At 36.7% G+C, this 24,512-nt stretch overlaps 1 protein-coding gene across 1 annotated transcript in view; it reads right to left on the reverse strand.

Annotated features, from left to right (window-relative positions):
• Positions 1–1,807: 1,807 nt before the first annotated feature.
• The window catches only part of cacna2d2b (calcium channel, voltage-dependent, alpha 2/delta subunit 2b), a 30,685-nt gene continuing 7,980 nt past the window's right edge, over positions 1,808–24,512 (reverse strand). Inside the window, exons 3-38 of the mRNA XM_077573174.1 lie at positions 22,956–23,072; positions 22,773–22,832; positions 21,151–21,195; positions 19,993–20,128; positions 19,785–19,916; positions 19,645–19,702; positions 19,521–19,571; positions 18,445–18,544; positions 18,195–18,356; positions 17,391–17,501; positions 17,220–17,298; positions 17,083–17,132; positions 16,865–16,954; positions 15,549–15,614; positions 15,352–15,426; positions 15,194–15,268; positions 15,014–15,085; positions 14,757–14,828; positions 12,999–13,060; positions 12,843–12,919; positions 12,694–12,754; positions 12,525–12,622; positions 12,357–12,447; positions 12,216–12,278; positions 11,934–12,037; positions 11,456–11,554; positions 11,285–11,376; positions 11,161–11,208; positions 11,009–11,080; positions 9,066–9,218; positions 8,501–8,553; positions 8,132–8,187; positions 7,314–7,437; positions 7,124–7,233; positions 6,963–7,045; positions 1,808–5,697 (exon numbers count right to left, since the gene is read on the reverse strand). Coding sequence (XP_077429300.1) covers positions 5,602–5,697; positions 6,963–7,045; positions 7,124–7,233; positions 7,314–7,437; positions 8,132–8,187; positions 8,501–8,553; positions 9,066–9,218; positions 11,009–11,080; positions 11,161–11,208; positions 11,285–11,376; positions 11,456–11,554; positions 11,934–12,037; positions 12,216–12,278; positions 12,357–12,447; positions 12,525–12,622; positions 12,694–12,754; positions 12,843–12,919; positions 12,999–13,060; positions 14,757–14,828; positions 15,014–15,085; positions 15,194–15,268; positions 15,352–15,426; positions 15,549–15,614; positions 16,865–16,954; positions 17,083–17,132; positions 17,220–17,298; positions 17,391–17,501; positions 18,195–18,356; positions 18,445–18,544; positions 19,521–19,571; positions 19,645–19,702; positions 19,785–19,916; positions 19,993–20,128; positions 21,151–21,195; positions 22,773–22,832; positions 22,956–23,072 — 3,093 coding nt within the window. The 3' untranslated portion in view covers positions 1,808–5,601. The remainder of the gene's footprint in view (positions 5,698–6,962; positions 7,046–7,123; positions 7,234–7,313; positions 7,438–8,131; positions 8,188–8,500; positions 8,554–9,065; positions 9,219–11,008; positions 11,081–11,160; positions 11,209–11,284; positions 11,377–11,455; positions 11,555–11,933; positions 12,038–12,215; positions 12,279–12,356; positions 12,448–12,524; positions 12,623–12,693; positions 12,755–12,842; positions 12,920–12,998; positions 13,061–14,756; positions 14,829–15,013; positions 15,086–15,193; positions 15,269–15,351; positions 15,427–15,548; positions 15,615–16,864; positions 16,955–17,082; positions 17,133–17,219; positions 17,299–17,390; positions 17,502–18,194; positions 18,357–18,444; positions 18,545–19,520; positions 19,572–19,644; positions 19,703–19,784; positions 19,917–19,992; positions 20,129–21,150; positions 21,196–22,772; positions 22,833–22,955; positions 23,073–24,512) is intronic.

The raw sequence follows: 24,512 nt of genomic DNA on the forward strand, positions 1-24,512 counted from the left end.
TCACCTCTGTTTTGAAACAAACGTCTTTTAACGTCTTTGGCACTCCTCCATAGGATTTTACTAAACGTTATTTAACGTTTTTGGCAGTCAAAGAGCTAGCAGATCAATGACATCATCAGTCTGCGCAGGTAGAAGAAGAACATAGCAAACATGTAAGGCTCTTCAAAGACAACTGGCAAACTTGGAGACGAATAAAGTTTTATAAATAAAGTTGTCAAACGGAAGAAGGAGTGCAACACATACTCAAGATTGACAGCAGGCGACTTGAGGAAATAGCGAGCGGCTGGCACTATGCGCTTCCTCTTTGGGGAGCGTGTTCAAGTGACAAACCAGGGCTGACCTTTGCCCCCTGCGCTCCACTTAATAAGGCACCTGTCCAATCCTGAATGCGAGGCATCCCGGACTACACACCCTGAGCGACGGTCACGCGCAGCAGGAAGCACCATTTTAAAAAAACATCTCTTCTGTCTTTGTACGTAGCATTGTCACGTCTGGGTTTAGTGTTTTCCCTGTTTTTTTGTAACTCCACTTTATATTGGTGATTGTCATGCGAATCAATCTACAGTACTTTGGCAGATTCCAATATCACAGACAGTAGAAGTAGTCACTTATAGAAGAGGGTGTATAGTAACAAGGCATTAGCGGATTGGATGGTATCGGTCATCAGAAGCAGATTAATGATCGCATGCGGCTTTATTGCAACAGAGACGCCACAATTACCGCTGGAAGCTTGTGCAGAATGTCCAGACTCCGAATCATGTTTCTCCTGAGTGTCTTTACTGAGTGACGCTGTGAGCAAATGCACAAGATACTTGATTGATGGATTTCTTGTCTGGTCAACGCCATCCACATTTTTTTTAAAAAAAATTTTTACCCTTGACAGCTGATACAGACGTGACCTCCTGCAAGGGACAACAAAAGAGCCCTGAACCCGCAGAGACGTCAGTAAATATGAATGGCGTATGTATGTATATATATATATATATATATATATAAAATATATATATATAAAATATATATATATATATATATATAAAATATATATATATAAAATATATATATATATATATATAAAATATATATAAATATATAAAATATATATATATATATATATATATATAAAATATATATATATATATAAAATATATATATATATATATAAAATATATATAAATATATATAAAATAAATATATATATATATATATATATATAAAATATATATATATATATATATATATATATAAAATATATATATATATATATATATAAAATATATATATATAAAAAACATTTTTTAGGGGTGTTAGAAAAAATAGATTCGGCAATATATCGCGATATTACAGCACTCAATTCTCAAATCGATTCAATATACGGCCGAATCGATTTTTAAACATCAATTTTTTGATGGGAATATTCAACAAAACGTTTTACTGAGGGTTAGGATTCACACATTAGGCATAGAAAAATTTTATACCAATGGAACATTAAGCCTTAATACTTTATTTCAGTGCTGTTCAAACATAAAACATAAAAAATGTTAAATGCAGTGGCTCATTTATAAGCCTGAATTTTCAGATAAATAAATACATTTTCATTTAAATCTTACAGTGTACATGTACAAGTTTAGTGATTAGTATTTTCTAAATTTGAGCTAAAAAAAAAAAAAAAAAAATCACAAAAATCAATTATCGCAGGTACACCCCTAATATATATATATACTGTATATATATATATATATATATATATTTTTTTTTTAAATTAGTATTTATTTATTTGCAATCACTGCTAGAAACAATGACACAGAGCTGCAAAATATCAAGAGCATTTAATCACCAAAGATATAAACATTGAAATATCCATTTGCAAGGTGATTGACAAAATGTTTACAAAGTTAAGCTTGTTGTATTCCGCAGACTGCTTTGCATACAAAAATGAGGCGGCATGACGAGAGGTCGGCACAAAGAGCGGAACAACGATCGCCACTCGAGGACAACGTAAGCCAAATGAAGAGCAAAGTTAGTGCAAAAAACATTGAGACATTCTTTCCTAGACATAAACTGTCAAATATTTGTCTTTTTTATTTCTGGATCTTCTCGTGAATTGTTTGCTGTGCCCACGTAAGCGTCATACACATTCAATACCGTTCTGTTTCAAATATACAAATACAAAGATAAAATACATTATAAATCAAATAAGCAACAAATACATCAATTTCTTACATGCTCCTGCCTTCTTTTTTTTTTCTTTTTTTAACTTTTCTCCTACATAAATGAAATGTGTCATCCCCTTTTGTGCTTCAAACTTCCAGCATGAACAAACAAAGACAGAAAAAGTGTTCTAAGGCTTCACTGAAGTCAAACTTTGTTCCTCAATCATTTCCACAAGATATCCCCAAGAGGAATGTTTCATATCCATTCAACTATGTACACAAAGTGTTCCAAAAAACATCATGCAAATAAATACTGGTCGTTTGAAAACAAAACTACAACACTGACCTTAATACTTTGTGGCGTATCAACACTTTTGCTCAATATACAGCAGTGTTGTTTTGAAGACCTCATTTGAAAGCGGTTGGTATTTCTTTTGAAAGCAATGTTCCTGGCAAATCTCTCCCGACCATGCTGGGGAAGGGGGGGGGGGGGGCTACAAAGATGCACAACAGTAGGCAAACAAACATCCCAAACATTCGGGGCGGAAAAGACGCGAAAGGTGCTAGAAATGTACGTCAATGTAACATCCTAAGGGAGTGCCACAAGGCACTGCAGGCTGACAAAAAAAAAACAAAAAACATCTGGCAGACGGAGGAAAAAGACAACAGCATTCTACTGTAGGATTATTTAGTCCTAAAAAAAATACTCAGATGAGAAAACATTTGTGGTATGTTATCAAGTTATGTCATTTTGTACAAGATCAATTAAGCTCCATCAATTCGCTGGCAAGAATTGAATGGCCCAGAAGTGACAAAATGAGGGATGACTACGAAAGCGTGGAAATGCCAATTTGGAGTAAATATATTATAAATATCTGCAAATATATTTGAATGCACTTGTAGGTTAAATGCTGAAACTTTTTTCCGCACGGGGTATTGAATTGCGCATGCACACCTATAAAAAAAAAACTTTTTTTTTTAAGCATTTGGTCTACATTATTTAAATATGTTCAAAAATTAAGTAAGTAAATGTTTAATTGGATTTTTTATGATTTTCTTATTATTATATCTGCAAAGCATCATTGCCATTTGGCATTTCCCCCCATAATGCAACAGGGTATGCGCATGCACAAACCATACCCTGTGGGGAAAAATGCTAATATGTTAGCATTTAGCTTTGTCAGTCAAAACGACGCTTCCTTTGAAGTCAATAGGATGTGGCATAATGGTAACAAATGCTAATTTTTAGCAGCTAACAAGTACATTTGAATGTATTTGCAAATACTTCTAATTCATATTTGCAGGCAAAATGCTAAAAACGTAGCATTTTTCCCCCATAATGCGCATAAGACCTGCGCATAAAAAATGCTATTTTGTTTTTAGCATTTGGCATAGGTTATAAAATTAACTACGTTAACATCGTTTATTAGTATATGTTATGATTTATTATTATTTATGCAGTGCATGATTACCATTTGGCATTTCCCCCCATAATGCCATGGAGTATGCGCATGTGCAAGCCAATAAACTGCGGCATTATGGGAACAAATGCTAATATGTTAGCATTTAGCCTCATCAGTCAAAAATCTTTACTCCAAATTGGCAGTTCGACGCTCCGTGGCATAATGAACAAATGCTAATCTTAAGCAGCTAGCAAGTATGAACAAATGCTAATATGTTAGCATTTAGCCTCATCAGTCCAAAATCTTTTCTCCAAATTGGCAGTTCGACGCTCGGTGGCATAATGAACAAATGCTAATCTTAAGCAGCTAGCAAGTACGAACAAATGCTAATATGTTAGCATTTAGCCTCATCAGTCCAAAATCTTTACTCCAAATTGGCAGTTTGACGCTCCGTGGCATGAGCAAATGCTAATCTGAAGCAGCTAGCAAGTACGTTCGAATGTATTTGAAAATATTTCTGACATACTTGTGGGCGAAATGCTAATGATATAGCATTTTTTCCCCCATAATGCCACAAGGGTATTGACCTGCGCATACAAAAAAAAAAAAGTTTTTTTTTTTTTCTACCATTTGGCCAACATTATACCAATGCGTTATACAGTATTTGTATTATTTGTTATTATGTGTGCAATGCATGATTTTCATTTGGCATTTTTTCCCCATATGCGCACGTGCCATCCTGTAGCATTTTGAGAAAAAATGCTAATATGTTAGCATTGTCAGTCAAAAATATTTACTCCACATTGACAGCTTTCTTTGAATTTGCTTTAAGGAAGATTCTAGGTGTGCATGAATACATTTCTCCTGTATTCGGTTTGAGGACAAGTGCAAGCTGATTTGTACATCAGCAGCACCTAGTGGACTAAAATAGAACAACTTCAATTTAGAACGGGTCATGCAAATTTCTGTGACACTTATTGCACTTTTTTGCTGAAACTTGCTTGTGACTTACAAAAAAACGGATATTGCTGTCATACTGAAACGCCGTGCCACAGTGGATGAGTCACTTTCAAAAATGAAAAGTCATCTCAAAATGATAACGGTGAGAACACAGAAAGCTGCTCGGAAGCTACATTCCCCAGACAAGAAGCAAACGTGATTGCATGATTGCGTCCGTGCGGAAGAGCACAGAAACATTTAGAATTGTTCAACAACTCATTCAAAGTCCTGCCGCTTTGTTTGAAATTGAGTTGGTTCTTTACGAAACACTTCAATCGATCACTGCACTAAAATCGAACTGCATTGTGAATAAAAGTACAAACTATCATTGCATTATTGCACTGAACACTGTTACATTAGTTTGAAGCCACATTGATGACCATAATATTCAATACTAATTGTCTTGACTTTGCCAAAGGTCATGTGCTTAATGGTTTTCGGAATGGAAGCACTTCAAGATCATTTCATCCTAAATATTTGGTCACTGTTATGTGTGGTCCCAGAATACAAATAAGCAGTTGTTTATTTAAAAATGCTTGCTTTGTAAATGTTAGAATGTCACCGAGAGGTTGTAAACATGTCATAATGTGGCCGGCGATCAAATTTTTTTTTAGTTCTAGTTGGTCAAAGAACTTCAATGTGACGAAAAGGCCGCAAAAAAAAAAGAAGTGTGCTGTTTGTCGTAATTGAGCTATAAAGTTGTTGTTTTTTCTTTCCCATGTCATCCCAACTTCAGAGAACATATCCGTATTCATTTCAGTGTACCGGGAAAACTTTTGATACCGCCTTGGCACAGACGGAATCAACTCATAGCAGTTTACATGCTGTCGCGTTCCAGAAGGAAAGAAAGGACAAAGAATTCCAACATCATCTCTTTGGCCCCAAATTGACAAGCGTTCCAGTCGAGCGCTTGTTTGTTGTCCCGTTAAAGGAGTAATTCAAATGGCCGGTGAGCCACAAAAAAAGAAAAAAAAAGAAAAGAAAGAAAGTTGATCCAGAAGAAGAGACACTTGCTTTGGGTACCTGACCTTCCATGTAAGTGGCACGTGTCAGTGGTGAAAGAAAGGCAGAATGAGCTGAAGGACAAGAAGGACGCCCAAGGACGGCTGCACAAAATGTGCCCGTCCACACTCGGAAGTATTTTCCTGCAATCAACATAAAATATTAATTACACCATTTTATATATATATATTAGAGGTGTTAGAAAAAATCGATTCGGCAATATATCGCGATATTACAGCGCGCAATTCTCGAATCGATTCGATATGTGGCCGAATCGATTTTTAAACATCAATTTTTTTTCTCAAAACGTCTTATTTAGGGTTAGGATTCACACATTAAGCAATGGAAGAATGTTATATTAATGGAACATTAAGCCTTAATATTTGATTTCAGTGTTCAAACATGAAACAGACTGCAACCTGTTTGTTAAATGCAGTGGCTCAGTTATACAGGGATGTGATTTGACCAAAGTGAAATTATCTGAAAATTTAGCCGGGGGTCTGGGGGCCGCTGGCACCCAGCTAGGTCCAGGGCACTTAAGTACTTTCAATGCACTCACATGACAAAGAAATAGACAAAACAACAGCATAAATTTTCAATGTATATTGAACTATCCCATATAAAATGGCAGTTTTAGTCAACTCAAAATCCGTCACATTCAAAAACATTGGACTGCCTTTGCTTTTAAAAACTATCACTGAGAATATCATCATATCTAACTCATGTGATTACTAAGTTAACACATAAATAATGTTGAAGAGTTCAAATTTCATGAACAAATAACTGTATCATGACCAAATGAAAAGTAACTCATATTAGAGCATACCACAAATGTCTTTGTTATAGCAGAAGATGTTATCTGTCGGAGTCATGTGCATACACAATGAACTACTACTACTACTAAAAAAAAAAAATAAAAATAAAAATTTAAAAAACATTTTTTTTTTTTTGGGGGGGAGATAAAAAAAAGCGGAATTCCGCGAATTAGCGGAAAAATCACATCCCTGGTTATAAGCCTGAATTTTCAGATAAATAAATACATTTTCATACAAATCTCACAGTGTACATGAACAAGTTTACTGATTAGTATTTTCTAAATTTGAGTATTTTTATTTTTATTTTTAAAAATCGCAATAATCGATTTATAGATTTGTATCGGGATTAATCGGTATCGAATCGAGACCTATGAATCGTGATACGTATTGAATGGCCAGGTACTAGGCAATTCACACCCCTAATATATATGTATATATATAATTATGAATTAATATTAATAATTAAATAATTGATTAATCAACATCAAAATACTACTCATGTTATACACACGCTATTGATTCTTGTAAGGTTTTTCACGTACAGTACATAAGCATGTGGACAACGGCATCGTTTTTGTTGTGTTTCTACTCACTAAGGCACTGAAGTCAAGGCAGCTTGTCGGACCTCTCCGATATCGTGCGTTGCTCAGTACCTCGCAAGGATTCTCCTCCTGGACTGAGAGTTGTTAGTTGAGGAGACCAATTCTAATGCTAACGTGTGTGTGTGTGTGTGTGTGCGAGTGAGAAAGGATACACTCCGTCCTGACTTGGCTCAGTCTCTCAATCTCACAAGAGCTGCAGGGGAGCGTCTCGGCCACCACAAAGAGGAGGTTGGTGTTTTCTATCCGCTTGGCGTGGAACAGCCTGACCGGAGAGGAAGGGCATGTGTACAGCAAACGAGATATGGCGGCACGCATTGCAGGGAGGTGAAGTGTAAAACACACCGCGAGCAGTTGCCACAATCCTGCAGCACGTTGTACGAGTTGGTGGTGTTGGTGAAGAAGAACTGGCTTTGGATGGTCACGCAGCTGCTGGTCTTTATCTCAAAGCCTTCGATGAAGATGTCGTCTGTAAGGAAGACACAACTTAACGTAATGAGCAATTTGGTACTTTTAACAGACTGTTAAAATGCACATTAAAACAATTCTGGGTTATTTTTCTAACCCACTCACAGGCTAGCTGTGGATTTTGAGCAGATTGCCCAACATTGGGTTGATTAGATTTTAGATTCAAAATGATTTGATTGACAATGATTTTTGCTCCAATCTATAGATGTGCAAGGAATTGTAATGATCTACTCCAGTCTGCCTCGCTAATGCTAATTAGCGCGCTACTCGCTGAAAAAAAACAACTTTCATTGGAATAACTCGATCGTGACTTTTTCCTTCTACTCTCTAGTGTGGCTACAACTTAACAGTGTATCAGACCGCGTGGAACCACACTGCCCCTCGGTGGCCAAACCGGGTACAACATGAACAGCGCTCCAAATAAAGCCACACACAGACAAAGGCAAGACCGTATAAAATCATTGAAATAAAATCGATTTGGGGACATTTAAAATCGATTCTGAATCATACTAAATGAGAAAGCAGAAAAAACAAGCGGTATTATAATTACAGCTCTAACATGTCTTCTTTTATAAATACTTGGGTATATAAAAACAGCCTTTTTGTATTTAACACAATTTATTTGTTTTTTTTTTAAAGAAATAAGGAAGGAAGGAAAGAACAAAAGAAAGGTTTTGGTAAAAACACACACACACCTTGTTGGATCCAGCTGATGTGTACCAGCCCGTACATTAGCTGCTGGATCAAAGACCTGAAGAAGAGATCACATTACGCCTTGTTAAAAAGTAAAGTCAAAATAAAAAGTTTACAATAAAGAGTTTTGCTGAAAATAGATGAGAGTCCGACAGGCACTGAGAGGCAGCTGACACGTTTGAGATTGCTTTAAAGGGCAAGCAGCAATGCTGACGGGTCACTTGATGTCAAGTGCAGCAAATTGTGCAGCTCATCTGGAAGGCTTCGGAAATCCTGTAAAACTTGAGCAAGGCCATCTTTCCACTGAGTGTGTGTTGTAATCGAGCCTTTGTGGGCTAACAATGACATCATCAATTGAAATGAAGTCTCACCAGGCCACCGTGGACGTCCACCAAGCCAAGCTGAGGATGTCGGCGATGGATGGCTGCAGAAAGCATCAAGGCGTTAACTGAGGCGGTTCGCAATTTGTAATGCATTCAATATGTTGATAACAAATCAAGGGCCTTTTAAAGACAGTTGTGCCCAATAAAAAGGAAACAAGCCTTGATGTGAATAGATTTTGTTTTTTTTAAATCAACTTTAAAAATGATTCCATAACACTTTAATTTCAAATTCACGCTACCTATATATATATATGTATAAAAAAATGGCTCACAGGTGATTAGCCTACAGGCTAAACTTAGCTCCTCCCCCACATGTTAAATCAGTCAAAATAAATGACTCCAACTATACTGTAATTTCCTTGCCACGTTCCTTTTTAAATAGAGCTTTTGCTGACCTCTTGTGGCATATTACGGCATTACAGAAAGTGCACAAAAACGTGACTAGAGTTTTTCAGCTAAAGATTAGCTTACACAGGAAAAAAAAAAAAAAAAAACACAAATACTGAAACTTGCTGTATGCGCCTAACAAAAGACGCAGAAGGCGCCATCTTACCACAAAGAAGCGGCGAGGTGCCGCCCCGGTGTGGCTGCTGCTGATTGGCTCGCACACTGACTGGAAGTGGAAAGTCTGTCGGCGGTTGAAGATGGAGTTGTTGTAGAGGGCGTGCATCAAGTATGGGTCCACATCCCCGAAAAACAGACCGATCTGTGAGTAAAGGAAAACAACCTTTTTATTTTTAACTAGGGGGGGATCAAACAGGGTAAAAATAACAAGATCAAAATATAAAAACAAGACGTACTGTAAATGTGTATCTTTTGCATGACACGCAGCATCAGCAAATTTTACTGCCCATTATTAGCTAACATTTATTAAGTAGACTAGCTAATGAATTAGTTGAGACATAACAATATACAAAAAGAACAGGCACGGTATACAGTAGTATGTCATTAGCGGAATAATATATTTGTTGTCAGATGAAAACAAACAAACAACAACAAAGTATGTTTGGACAGACCAAGCTAAATCATGCTGCTAGCACGGGCTAATTGTTATGCTAACAGGAAGCATTGAAGTGGTAACTGCAAATGGTTGTTCATTAACTCATTCACTTTCTATTAGTTTAACTTTTTTCTCCACTTCTGTTTACAAGACTGTGAAAACCTAGAATTTTTTATTGTACATTTAGAACAGATATGAAATTTGTGATCAATCGCGAGTTAACTACTGAAGTCATGCGATTAATTATGATTAAAAACTTTAATCGCCTGACACCCCAAATTTTTCATATTTTCTTTCTTCTTTTTTTTGTTTTACTTCATTCACTGCCGTTGACGGCTATAAACGTAAAAAATTTATTTGAACTATTTCTATTAGTTAAACATTTTTTTCCAATTTTGTTTACAAGACTGTGAAAGCCTAGAATTTTTTATTAAACATTAAAAACAGATATAAAATTTGTGATTAATCGTGAGTTAACTAGTGAAGTCATGCAATTAATTATGATTAAAAACTTTAATCGCCTGAAGCCCCGAATTTTTCATATTTTCTTTCTTCTTTTTTTTGTTTTACTTCATTCACTGCCGTTGACGGCTATAAACGTAAAAAATTCATTTGAACTATTTCTATTAGTTAAACATTTTTTTCCAATTTTGTTTACAAGACTGTGAAAGCCTAGAATTTTTTATTGAACATTAAAAACAGATATAAAATTTGTGATTAATCATGAGTTAACTAGTGAAGTCATGCGATTAATTAAAAATGTTTAAAAATTTAATTTTTAATTTAATTTTATTTTTTTTAATGAATTTATGTTTTCACTAGCATGGACTAAAAAGAAACGAGCTAACAAAACATATTTTATACTTTCATCCAGTTTTTGTTTCTTTACTGGGAAACACCCCCGATCTTGTACTACATCCTCCAAAGCCGTCAACGTGCAAAAGTGGGAGGTATTGTTTATTAGCATAAAGCACAAGTACACAACCATATTCAATGAACGTTAGTGGCAAACGTGGGAGAACGCATTACGGGAATGTGGAAACAGGAATTGATTTTCTCCTTCCAAAATCATCATGTCAATTCATTATCGTTTGCTGCCATCTTTAGACCATAGAGTGGTACTGCACTGACACAAAACAGGCAGCAACCAAAAATATGTTACAGCAGTGGATCTAAAACTTTTTACACCAAGTAGGCTACAACCTAAAAAAATTATAAATATTCTTATTGAGTACTACTGTCATGACTAACATTTATTATGAGTAACCATTAAAAAATGACAGGTTTTATTTTATTTTAAGCCACTGCAACAAATATGCATTTTGAATAGTAAAAATGTACGACATATTTAAATGAAAAAAATAATAATAAAAATGAATAGATGCTCAAAAGCAAAAAAATTAACTGTTACATAGGCTTTTAGAGTGCTAATCTAATTTTTGGTGCTTTTGCAATAATTTCCCTTCAAACCTGTTACACGGAAATACTGAACTGACCTTTTTCCAGTGATCCCTTTGATTAGACATAACTAGGAAGCCACCATCGTCGATGAGATAGCAGAGGAGGTCCTGGAAACAACGGACACATGGTCATATTTACGACTATATGATCCTATCAGACCCTTCATTCAAATTTTGGTGTCACTTACGTCAGTGTTGACCTCACAGTCCATCTCGCAGCTCCTGGATGGTCCGCACTGCGTGACAAAATGTTTGATGAGACAAGCAATTTGTAATGTATCAGCAAATTTTAACGTTTGAGTTTGAGTGTACTTTGTACGAGCCTTGTCGGCTGTCCGACACGTTGCTGGCAAGGATCTTGAACTTGTCCACCCATGCTTCCAGGTCCAGCTTTACTCCCACCACTAGCGACCACAAAAGGTCAGAGAGGTCAAACAAAACAGCCTTTTGAGACACAAATGTTGCTTATTTTTATTTTTTTACCTGCAGGCTTGAGAAGTTTGCCTCCTAAATTAACCTCCACAGCTGAACTAACCAGGATTCCAACTGTGCCATTTTCTGGTCCTAACATTTCATCCAAAGCTGTTCAAAAAGGAAAACACAAGATTCAACAAATATTTGATGAAGCCAATAACTTAAGGTCAGTTTGATGTGGTGGAAAACTGCACTGCATACGAGGAGATCGCTGGTTTTGTGTTGAACTTGTCAATTATCCTTTTTGGAACTTGTCCAAGTTGGCAGGCAAAAATTATGATCATTTAATTATAACCTGACACACAAACTCAACAAATCTTGACTTGATCACATTTGACTTCAATTCATATCTTGTCCATTAGGGGGCGGTAGACACAACAGGATCAACATCAGCTAAGCAGACTACGATTCAGAATTCGGCTTTTTTTAAGATAATACATTTCCAGTCATAAACATCGACATGAAAGGAATCTGTAAATGTTCTTACAGTCTCGAGTTGGAGCTCGGAACATGTAACCTTTGTTGTCAAGGCTCCTTCGGTAGTAGTTTGAATTGAAGGGTTCGGGGTCCTCATCCCATAACTCGGCAGCTCTTCATCCAAAAAAACAGAAGCATTAATTATTTTTATATTATATATTATTATTATATTATATTATATTATATTATATTATATAATTATAATTCCATATATATATATATATATATATATATATATATATATATATATATATATATATATATATATGTGTGTTTCAGTTGTTTAACTCACAAGTTGGGGAACACTCGTGTTATGCCTCCATCAGTGGATGCGAATACAGCCAGGAAGCCGTATCTGTAGAACAGCATGTCATTATTCAACAATATGAGGGCCTCGCACCCTGTTTAGCATGCAACACGTGTAACCGCTCACGAATTGAGATCCTTGTTCTTCCACACGCGTGAGGCTAGCTGGCCGATAATCCGAGAGTCCAGAATCAGGTTTTGTATGAGCCCGTGGTCACCTAAAAGAAAAGGAAAATAAAACATTTGAACATCAACATTCTTTGCACACGTTCCTGCGATATATTGAGCTTCGTACACTCATCGGATTCAGGAGAAATTTCCAGCATGAGGGAGAGGAAGTTCTGCAAAAACTGTGTGTTGTTATCCGAAAGCTGCAGACGCTTGCAGTATTCCCTGTGTGGAGGTCAGAATATGTTAGCATCTCTAATTTAAGGTTAAAACTAAAACGAGAAGTAAAATGTCACCTTGGAGCAAGAAAGACGTGTCCTGAAGACTCAAAGGAGCTCGGCAGTAACGACTGCATGTCTGCGCCACACAAACCGTGTTACTTTTTTATCTTTGCGTTAAGATTCTTTTATTGCTACCTTATAAGGTGTTGCCTTCGGAGACTTACACTGAAGTTGAAGCATGACATCACTGAGGTCTGCCTGGATGTAGTACTCATTGTAAGGAGGCAGTACCAGGCCCAGACTAGAGGAGACATAAAAATTGAGAAATTAAATTGTTATAATTACAAGTCCATAACATGAAATACAATAAACAAGCTCACCTGTAATCTGTCCCATTGACAGGAGTCCAGGTGTAACTTCTATACACCTCGTCAATGTATTGCTACAGTAAAAAAAAATAAAAAATACAGTGGCGCCTTGAGATACGAGATTTTTTCTTTTGACTTGTGAGCGGAGACTTGCGATACAAGCGATTTATGGTGACGGCGAACTCTGCTCAACACACTTTACAACAATAATGAACAATTCATCGAAAAGAGTGACGTCTAGCTGTGTAATGCCACTCCAATTAAGATTTGCGGTCATTTAAAAAAAAAAAAAAAAAAACTTTAAGCAATGTATTGATCACAAATGGTGCAGAAATAATATGAAGAAAGAAGATATAATAGTACTTACATTCATATATTCTTTATCCTCTGTGTAGAGCAACTTAGATTATATTAGTACTGTATCAATGAACTGAGGAGTTGAGGTCTTTTTTTTTATCCAATTAGCTTTTTTAAGAGCAAGTTTGCTAATAAAAAAAATCGAAAATGCTGCGTTTTAGTTTGGTTTGTATGTTAAAAAAAAAAAGTATTAGTTTTTATTTACATATGGAGCATTTGTCAAGCACAAGATTAAAAAAAGAAGTCATTACGTATTGAGTAATAAATTTAGTTTATTTTGAACAAAATTATGTAATAAACTACAATTCTCAAACGACTGTTAGACCTCCCTTCTTCTGTACAGCCTGAACAAAATAAATTAATTTGAATGAATAAATTCATTATTTACATTTTTTTATTGCGTACAATAATATGTGCCATTTCTCCTCCCTAAAAAACACATACAACCATTTTTGTTGTTTTCCATGGACGGCTGGAACAGATTAATAGCATTTCCATCCATTTCAATAGGATTTAATGACTTGATATTATTTTCAAATATATAATATAAATATAAATCTATTCTACTGTAATCGACCGTTGTAAATAGAAAAATTAAGTAAAGCTGTCTGTTAATAACTTTTTTTTTTTCCTCAGGAAAGCTCAGTATTGTTCATTCGATTTGACATCATCATTGCTCTCCTTTTTTTTTTTTATTAAAAATAATAATAATAATAATATATATATATATATATATATATATATATATATTTATTTATTTATTTTTTGTATGTTGGTGAGTATGTGGGTGAGTATGTGTATGTGCGTGTGTGTGTGCGTGCGTGCGTGCGAGCGTGTGTGTATTCATCAGTTCACCTAAAGCCTATTAAAAAAAATCCCATACTAATAATATAATATAATAATAAATTGCCAAATGCAGAAACATCAATGTAAGTTATCACGATGTGGTGGCTCTCGCTAACAGGCAGAATTAAGTAACCAGAATTAGGTTAAAAAATTCTATATACGTAGACCATGTTTCTATAACTTTTGATATTTGGTTTTTATTTGAGGCAGATATTTTTTCCATTAAAATGTGATTTATGAGGAGGTTAGACCATTGTCTGTTAATAACTTTAATAAATGCGTCATTACGTTCGATCATGTACCACACTTCTTCTGTGGCTCAACATTATGTATACTTGCACAACCTGTTAAAATCCGCACTATTTACATTCTGAGAGGAGTTCCAAATACTTTGTCAATCTTATGCAGATAAATAGATAATGGAAAGTATATTTTTAAATTCAGTCAAAATGTTGAAGTCTATTAGCTGTCACTAGATTGTGAGTTTGTGTTCTACTGAAGTGTGTGATCATTCGAATAAACTGCTATTTTTTAGACAAAGCTAGCTCTACAAGGTATTTTACTTGCCTCGTCAACTGACTTGATGAGAGTTTTGATCTGCATGTCACCTGGTCGCCCGTCGATCATCTGTCGCCGGATCTGCAACGCAAAATCCCAACGTTTGTATCAGCACAAATACAGCAAAAGCGCGATAGCTGGGCTAAATGAACAGAATGTTTGTGTCATCTTGAGGCAGCTCGCTGGCGCAGTAACAACTTAAAAAACACACAAGTTGAACGAGGGCCAAGAACATAGAAGGCCTTTTTGGTGCATTAAGTGCTCACCTCCTCTTTATTGCTGTCCTCCACTTCGGCATCCAAGAAGTCCAGTGTGACAGGTTCTGGGAGATGCACCAGCTGAGAGACATAAAAATAGCTTGTTAATGAACGGTAGAATATTAAATAGTGTCTGCAAAGCCTTACTCATCCTGCTCAAAATGCATTTTTTCCCGGCTTCTACATCACCTTGGGCAGCAGATTGGGATGAAGCAGAAGATATCCATTTGGGTCAATTGCAAATATGTAACCATTGGCCCCGAGCTGATGAGGGAAAAACAACATTTAGTCCAGTTTAAGAAGAATAAAAAGATGAGAAATGAAATGATGGAATGAAATGGTCATACAGTGTACTGCGGCGTCAGGCGCTTGATCTCATCTAGATGCACGTCCACTCCCATCACGCCTAAAATCAGCTGGTTCTGAAAGTGCAAGTTACGTCAATGCCAACACATTTGTTGTATTGGCACAACATTTTCCTTTTTTTTATGTGGGAATATAAAAAGACCAAATATGTCACATTGTTGTAATTTTAATAGCGTACTTGTAGTTTTCCATCCATGGTGAGATTAAACACAGGCAACGTCCCAGTTACGACCATCCCAAGACCCTGCAAAGGACATAAGACAAAGGCTAAGTATACACACACACAAAAAAAAACCGTAATATTTTTAAGCCGTTTCACACAATTTTATGATAGCTAATGGTGGATCAAAAAGCAATTAAGTGTATTTAGCTATTTATCTAGCTATTTTCAGGGCAAGAAGTGGGTCACACATAAAAGATAACAACCATTCACACTGATGGACAATTCAGTTTTCAATGGACCTAACAGTATGTTTTGAGCACATGCAGGGAGAACGTCACGGATTTCAACTTCCAACCTATAAACTGTGAGGCAAATATACTAGCCACTATTTCAAATATCAAAAATCTGTGCCTTAACAACCTTATTTAGCTACAGTGGAGGGCAAAATATTAGACACAGTGGGTGGGGTTCCATCCACCTATTTTTAGTCGAATTTTCAAGAATTGCGAAAAATAAAATGAATGGAAACGCCAGAAATAAAACAAAAATAAATAAAAATTATAATAAAAATACCCAAAATTCACCAAAATGTTTTTACGCTTGGAGGGGATGGTTTTTGAAGCATATCGAAAAAAAAGAAAAATGCGCATTTTGGCGATGGAAACAGGTTTTGCGAATAAGCGACTACAAGAACGGATATACGTTGCGCGTTTTGACCGATACTACGTCACACGCACGTTTGTAGTCGCAATAAATGGCGGATGATAAAGTAAGATATGTTTGGGGAGACGAAGAAACGCGATTCTTTTTATAATTAATTAAAGAAAAAAATTAATGCAATTTTAGATGGCTTTATTAACATCAGCTCTCAATGTAACGACACATTTCGCTTACGTGCGGGAGGGAAGCCAACAAAACAAACTACTTCCGTTCAGTCCGTCAAAACCAACATTCCCACCTGAAACTCCCCATTGTCCCAAATGTTCCGTCACTACAACGTCATCTCGCGGCGCATATTCGCAAAGGAAGAGCGGATGGATACGGGTATAAGTTGCGGACGGGTTTTGCGCATTTTCACAAAATTCGCATAAAAATTTTGAAACATTTGGATGGAAACCATTGTGACACATCGGGTACATTTGGAGACCAAGGAAGTGTGTTAAAACTCTATGCTGCCATCTTATGGCTTCTACAGGCAATTACAACTTTTGCTATTAATTTGTCTCTGTCCCCATCCCAATAAACAGTTACGGTTCATGTATTTCTATCAATATCAATCAAAACCAGCATTTTTTTTTTACAGTGTTTGCGTTGGTTTTGTCCAGACTCACCAAAGCATCCTGGTACACATTAGTCCACTGGACCTGCTTGGCCTCATCGCCTGCCAGAACCATGGGGCGTCCCAAAACATCCAAGTACTCCTGACAGAGCACAAAAAAAAATATATATATATATATTTCATGTGAGTGGCTGCAGCTTTGGAAGACGCATGACTAGTAGATGTGTGTGCGCGTGGTGTATGAGTCATAAGAAATGTCGGGGGACCAACCTGCGTGTTAATCCTTATGGCACAGAGGGAACGGATCTCAAAATAGTAACCTGGTGACAGGACAAGGAATGCTGTGTGTAAGATTGACGATCACATTGAACTCAATGTAAAAATGAATAAATAAAGAATGAGCTCACCTTTATTTGTGCATGCGATCCACTGCAAGGGTGTGACATCGTAGTTGTGCTGGCCCACTGAAAAGGTGAAAACTCGAACCTGTGTGTGAATAAACAAAAAAAAAATCATTCAGATGTTTGACCTCTACAAATTGAAGTGTGACGGAGAAAGAATGATGAAAAGCAAGCGACCGTTTTGTTGGGCCAGTTGTACTGCATGAAGACATCCTGAGCTCGGTCCTCGCCTCCGTCCGTGAAAAGCATGATGATTTTATTGCAGTTGGCCCGTGGGACGTTTGTTTTCTGAAGGGGAATTTAAACACATACACAAAAATGATTTTCCTCCATTTTACCCTAAGAGACCAGCCCACAATTTAGTGGAAGCAGCCCATTTAAACATTAAACAATACAGACAGCAAACTGAACTAATCGACATCAGTGGCAGAGCAAAATTCATGCCTGAATTTTTGCCAATTTTAAAAGAGCCAATTAAATTGGCCAACCGATGAATCAGTTGGTGTCTCCTTAATACGATGTGATCCATCAGGGGTGCGGATAGTGAAAAAGTGACCATTGCTATGTAGAGAAAGAAACAAAATGACCATTTTCAATTGGTTTCCAGGCTCGAAATAATTAATTTTCTTTGCAGAGCAGTTTTGTGAGTCAATGGCTTCATTTGGGGAGCAACTTTCTAACTTTGAGGAGCATTTTTTTTTTTTGCAGGTTGAACAATAAAAATGTGACAACTTGGTTTTCTTAGTTTCTAAAATTGACATTGTGCGTAGCAGCAAATTATATTTTCTTGTCTAAAAGTGAAGCTAAATAGATTTTTTAAAAGCTCTGCTATACTGTAATGTAATTTTGTCAAATAAAATGTATTAAAAATGATCCCTTTATTTATTTTCTGTATGTGTAGGTACAGAATAATTTAAAGTCCAAAAAAAAACCTGAACTATTTTCAGTTGAACTTTTAATAATTGAATTCAATTCACTTGCATTTAGCAGCTGATTGAAGGCAAAATGAAATCCCGACTTGTAGTCCGTGGTGCCTTTGGCCTGCATCTGCTGCACTGCTTCTTTAAAGATCTTCTTGTTGCGCACGTTGGCCTGGACCAGATGTTTGAAGCAAGGAACCACTGCCTCTGCCTTCTCGCTGAACTGAAACACAGCAGCGCCGTTGACATCAATGGTCAAAAGATACCGGACCCTAGAATAATATGGATGATGTTGATGAACAGACACCAACCCGGGCCACATTGACGTAGTCATCATCAGACAAAGTGTCCAGCATCTCCATCACGGACGCCTTGATTAGCTTAAGTGTGAGGCCACTGACACTGCCGCTCCTAGTGGAGGAAAAAATAACACAACATGTTGACGAAATTTTCACGTGGATTTTTTTTTTTTAGGGATCGGTACTGCCGACATGAAAACAAATATCTATATCTTACTTTGTCAAAATAATCTTGTTAACTTTTTGACTGGTCGGCCAATTATGTCACATTATACAAAACCTTTCACACCTAATTTAGAGTCCTGGATTAACTTAACATGCATGTTTTGGTAAACAATTCTTCTTAAAAAAAAAGGGGGATGTTTATTCTCAAACAAAACATCATACAAGAAGAATCACATCACTTGACGTAGTCGTAAAACTCTTCTTCTTTTGTGCCTGCATGACTGTGTTATACTGCCCACTGGTGGCCAAGTAGTACACATCAGAAGGAATTCACAAACTGTTTATTTACAGACGCTCCCCTACTTACGAACATTCGAGTTGCGAACAACGGTACATACGAACATTTCTGCGCATACAGTATGTCGAAAAATGTTCGGAAAGAAATGCTGTAAGTTAGATTTTGTATTGCGCGTAGTTTCTTCTTTCCGCCGCTAATACCGACGATTGGCGCTGTGAGAGCTCATTGGAGGCTGAGCAACGTGGCGAGGAGGAGGAAGAAGAAACGCCGGTCCCCATGAAGCAGGAAATAACTTTTGAAGCCAATTCCAGCGACGACGAAGAATCTCTCATGACATAAAATCCTCCTCTTCCTCCTCGATTACGAACGATCGTCCGGAACGTAACTCGTTCGTAAGGTGGGGAGCGTCTGTACATACTATTATTTGCTTATTTTATTATAATATGTTCTTATAAATTACAATATTATAAAGTGAGATTTTCCTTTTAAAAAAACCCAAACTTTTTTAACGGATTGATGCCATTTCTATTGATTTCAATGGGGAAAGATGATTTGCAATACCGGCGCGGTCACAGAATGAAAAAAAAAATGTTTAATTTTTTTTAGAATAGTATGCATAACTTACACATCGACCAGAATGACCATGTCTTTAGGGGAGGAAGCACCCTGGATGTACCTTTGGCAGAAAAGACGAAAGTAGAAACCTCCAAGCTGCTGTAAGTGTAATGAATGCGAGTTGATTTATTTACCATGGTCTCCTCCTGACATCGTACAGGTCAATTTTATCAGGAGCTTTCCATGGCGTGGCTGCAAAAAAACAAACAAAACAGAAAGCTTGACTGACTGGCTACATTTCACACACGTGACATCATGCTAGTTAAAAATCTACCCGGGTAGTAGCGAGTCACCCCCGTGGCGCTGCCAAACGCTTGCCACAGCAGTGACGGATCCTCCCGACTGTTCTCCATGAACACTTTCTCCAGCGCCTGCGTCCAGTTGAGCTCGTTGAGAATAACCGGCGCTGAGGGGAGAAACACACATTGGTGGAATGCAACAGATACAGGAACACCGACCCCGAGATGGTGAACTCCACTTGCCTCCTTTATAAATGTCGGTGGGAATCTGAACAGCCGTGTAGGAGTAGTTGACGTTGTTTTTGAAATTGGGGTCGTAAACGAACTCCAGTTTGATGTGGGAAGGATTATCCACTTCACTCTCTCCATCCATGGAATACTGTAAAAAAAAACATATTTTACAAGCTGCATAATGGACAATTAAAATGTTCTCTAACTAATGGGGAAAAAATAGATTCAAAGTGCAGTTTGGTATTATTCAATTTTCAATTTATTTACAGGGTTTTTCCTGTGTACAAAATTCAGAGGCGGCCACCTCCACTTCATTTGCTCGCCACCTCCAGCCTGAGCCACTGATATCGCTCAACACAAGCGTTCCAGCTGTGTTGATTGAGCTCGGCAGCAACGCTTTTTAAATACAGTTGCAGTGTTTTGCCATCATGGAGGCGCTAAATCAACAGCAGTTCACTGGAAAGACCTGAAGCAACAACCCGAAGAAGAAACAGCTAGGTGGCGCGCTCCAGCCATCGCCAAAGTCATAAAAACACAGTATACACAATAAACATGCTGAACTACATTTACAAATGAATATGTACTAGTGGATGCATTTTTAATGATTGTAGTTTAAAAAAAAATGGCAACAATTAATGGCAACTTTGTATTTGTAATAATAATTTCTCATTTCTAGTCCCTGATCGTAAAATGGCTGCAGGAGGGCGGCCGTCAGGATGATATCACCTCTGCCTCATTTTGAGCCAGGAAAAACCCTGAAATAGATTGTTTATTTTCAAACATTTATTTAGTTACAATTTGTACTTTTCACTTTTGTGCAATTCACTTTACCTAAATCATTATATATACACAGAAAGAGGTGAGTTAGCAATTTTCGCCCAAATCACTTTTTGTCATATTTTTTTAAAGACTATCAGTATGACTTGATAGTAGCACATGATTTAAATGATTTAAAATCAGTAACTTGCGGCTCTAAATTGCTTCACAAGAAACCACCAACACTTTGTTTTTTTGTAACGGCATAAATGTTACTGGGATGGTACTTGGTGCAAAAATTTCACGAGCCAGACCTCTAAGCTAACCAAATATGAGAAACACCTCTCGGCATTATTCTATTTTGCACCACTGCAAACTACAACCACAATATTACACAATAAACATATAACTCACATGATCCAGCTCTGCCTTAGAGTCATAGTAGGCCATGTCCAGCTCCTAGGAACACACATGGATATATGGAGGGCACTTTGAAAATTAAAAATAAATACTACAAAAAGGACTTGTGCAATTTTGGGAGAAATTGTGTGTAAATGCTGAATGTTCACATTTGTGGAATACACGTGGAATGATGTGGCATGCTCATAAAGGATATTGAAAGATGAATTGTGTGACAAATATTAATTATTAAATATCATTGAATAATATTGAAAAATGAATAATAATGTGAAATGACATTGAATATAATAGATGTTAAATAACTGGGCAATTATATAAAATTGAACTTGGACTTAAATCTGTTTAACTCATTCACTGCCATTGACGGCTATAAACGTCAAAAATTCATTTGAACTATTTCTATTAGTTTAACATTTTTTTCCACTTTTGTCAACAAGAGTATGAAAACCTAGAATTTTTTTTATTGTACATTTAGAACAGATATGAAATTTGTGATTAATCGCGAGTTAACTAGTGAAGTCATGTGATTAATTACAATTCAAAAAATGTATTTGTATTTGTATTTCAATAAAAAAAGAACAGGAAAGATTATTAAAAATTAGGGGATGTCAGACGATTAAATTATTTTATTGTAATTAATCGCATGACTTCAGGAGTTAACTCACAATTAATCACAAATTTTATATCCGTTCTAAATGTACAATAATAAAATTCTAGGTTGTCACAATCAAAAAGTGTGAAACTAATCGAAATAGTTCAAATGAATTTTTGACGTCTATAGCCGTCAATGAGTTAATTGGACAAAACCACAAAGTCATGCAATTAATTACAATTAAAAAAAAATAATCGCCTGTTGCCCCTAATTTTTAATAATCTTTTTTTTTATGAATTTATGGCAGTTAATGAGTTAAAGAATAAAATCTCCTGCTCTAACCACTGAGGTATAGCTGACTTGACATAATGTGGAATAATACTGAGATTGTAGGATGATTCGAGTATTATATCGTCGAATGTTTGCTGCTTAATGCTGCACATGATGAATCCGGCTCAGGCGGAGCATTTGCCATCTGTTAGTGTCATTTTCTTTCTGAGCCCGAACATACTTTAGAATAAGCATGGCATTGTCTCAGAGGCTGATAGGTTTCTATTTTCGGACCATTTTAGTTCTGAGGCTTTTAGCAGCAGCAGTGCTTGAAACGTCGGGAAGCGTCAGTCACACATCAAAGATACTGTACATGAAGAGATTCATGATCTGAAAAATGATCGCCGACAGTTCTTGAATGTTATGCTGGCAGGCAACGGCACCCAAAATGGATAAGTAGAATTCCACGTCAAAGAAGCAAGTTTTGTTGTTGTACTTTTACATCTTATTCAATGTTTCCCAGCCTTCATTGAGTTTAGACATATTCTATAAGATTAGGAAAATGTTCTAACCACTACTAGAAATAATTCGGTGCCAAGTACTTGGAGCTACGCAAGTAATTTTCTGGGTGGTACTTGCTTGTTGTAAAATGTTTGACAACCAGTGGACTAGCTTGTGGAAACTGAATCTAGTGACTTGAGGTTCAAACCAAATATACTAAATATACAAAATATACTGTAAATATCAAATGTACCTTGATGCCATCCTGCCAGGGATGCTCTTGCTGGAGCCGTTCAGCCTCACTGGCTAACCTCTGTGGAAACACACACAAATGATGATGATGATCTCCAATCGGGAAAAAAAAAACCTTCATATTTTCAAACGATGATTTTAAAAGCCAAAAAGTCAGTGACCAAAAAGTGGTAAAGCGACTTACTTCGAGAGCTTTGCGCTTCTTAGCCAGAAGTTTCTCGATATCTGAAGCCACCTTCTCCACGATTGTTCGGGGTTGATTCTTCACCAGACTAAAGCGTCTTCTTTCTTCATTGTAGATCTACAAAGCATTTTCACAGGATGGGATTACAACAACGCCGGCACATGGTATATTCCATTATTTATAAATACATCATCTTTAATATTAACGCTTGAGGATTTGCATCACAAAGTGTCTTTATATTTTAAATTCAAATCGACACAGGGGGTAAAATTGCAGCTTTTCATGTTGTCTCTTCACAGACATTGTTGGAGGCAGTTGGCACAGACGAATCGCAATCCTGCAGATTCTATTTAGGATTGTTATTTCGACGTAATGTTGAACCAACATTGAAAAACATCTATATGTAATCATTCACAAAAACCGAATATGCCCAAATAAGACCCCTGGGGTACTCCTTTTCCAACCTGAATACTTGATCGTATAAAGGTGTATCGGGTTTGTGTTCTGCATATGCTCAAATCACAAGGAATCTTGATCAACAGTACAGGAACTACTCGTATGTGTGGCGGCCATCTTACGTTGCCACTCTCTAAGCAAGCCTAACTTGAGTACATGGATTTCTCTGTGGCATTTTCATGTTTTTTTTGTCTCTACGCCGAAAATTCCACAGCGTGTATACATGAATATAATGTCTTTTATTGACTGTAGAAAGTGAAAAATGGAAATGACATCTATTTGTGTCCTTGTCCATGCATCGTGGTTTAGGTTGGGATATGTGTACAGGAGTCCACTCACACATGTAAACAGGTTATCGTGAATGTTTCAGAAAACTGGAACTTCAAATTGAACCTGAATATTTACTAAATGTAAACGTAGCCACAGTGATTATAATGTGAATACTAAGAATTACATGATGTGTATTATTAGCAAAGTACAGTTAAAGCGCAAATGCTAACCCGTTGCAAATTGCGATATTTTGTCATCCTACTTGAGCCTTAGGATATGAATTTAAATTCCACTGATTTAAAGCAGAAGTCAACCTTAAACATGTCTTGACGATAATATGTTATATGTGACCTCACTAGTCTAAATATGACATTCTAACTAATATTACATTTTTGGAAAAGGAGTTATGAAGCAAAATCCAGCCTTTTTTTTATCCAGGCGGCGGCCATTTTGCCACTTGCTGTCGACTGAAGATGACATCACACTTGCTCAGGGCTCAGGCAACGACCAATCACAGCTCACCTGAGACCTGAGCAACTGTGATGTCATTTTCACTCGACTGCAAGTGGCAAAATGGCCGCCTTCTGATATTGATTAAAACGGCTGGATTTTGCTGCTTAATTCTGGTGGGGCTGCATAGAACTTATGTCAAGATTTGTTTTTTGTTTTTTTTTTTGGGGGGGGGGGGTGACTTCCCCTTTAAAGCCTCATCGGTGATTGGCTGGTTAGTGGAAAATAGCAATTTTGCGCAGTTAATAGGTTGTTTCTTAAGCCCCCCACCCCTCATCATTGTCCGCAGCAGCACGAGCACGTTGTAATGAATGTGGATTG

The sequence above is a fragment of the Vanacampus margaritifer genome, chromosome 8, assembly GCF_051991255.1.
Source record: "Vanacampus margaritifer isolate UIUO_Vmar chromosome 8, RoL_Vmar_1.0, whole genome shotgun sequence".
NCBI lineage: Eukaryota > Metazoa > Chordata > Actinopteri > Syngnathiformes > Syngnathidae > Vanacampus > Vanacampus margaritifer.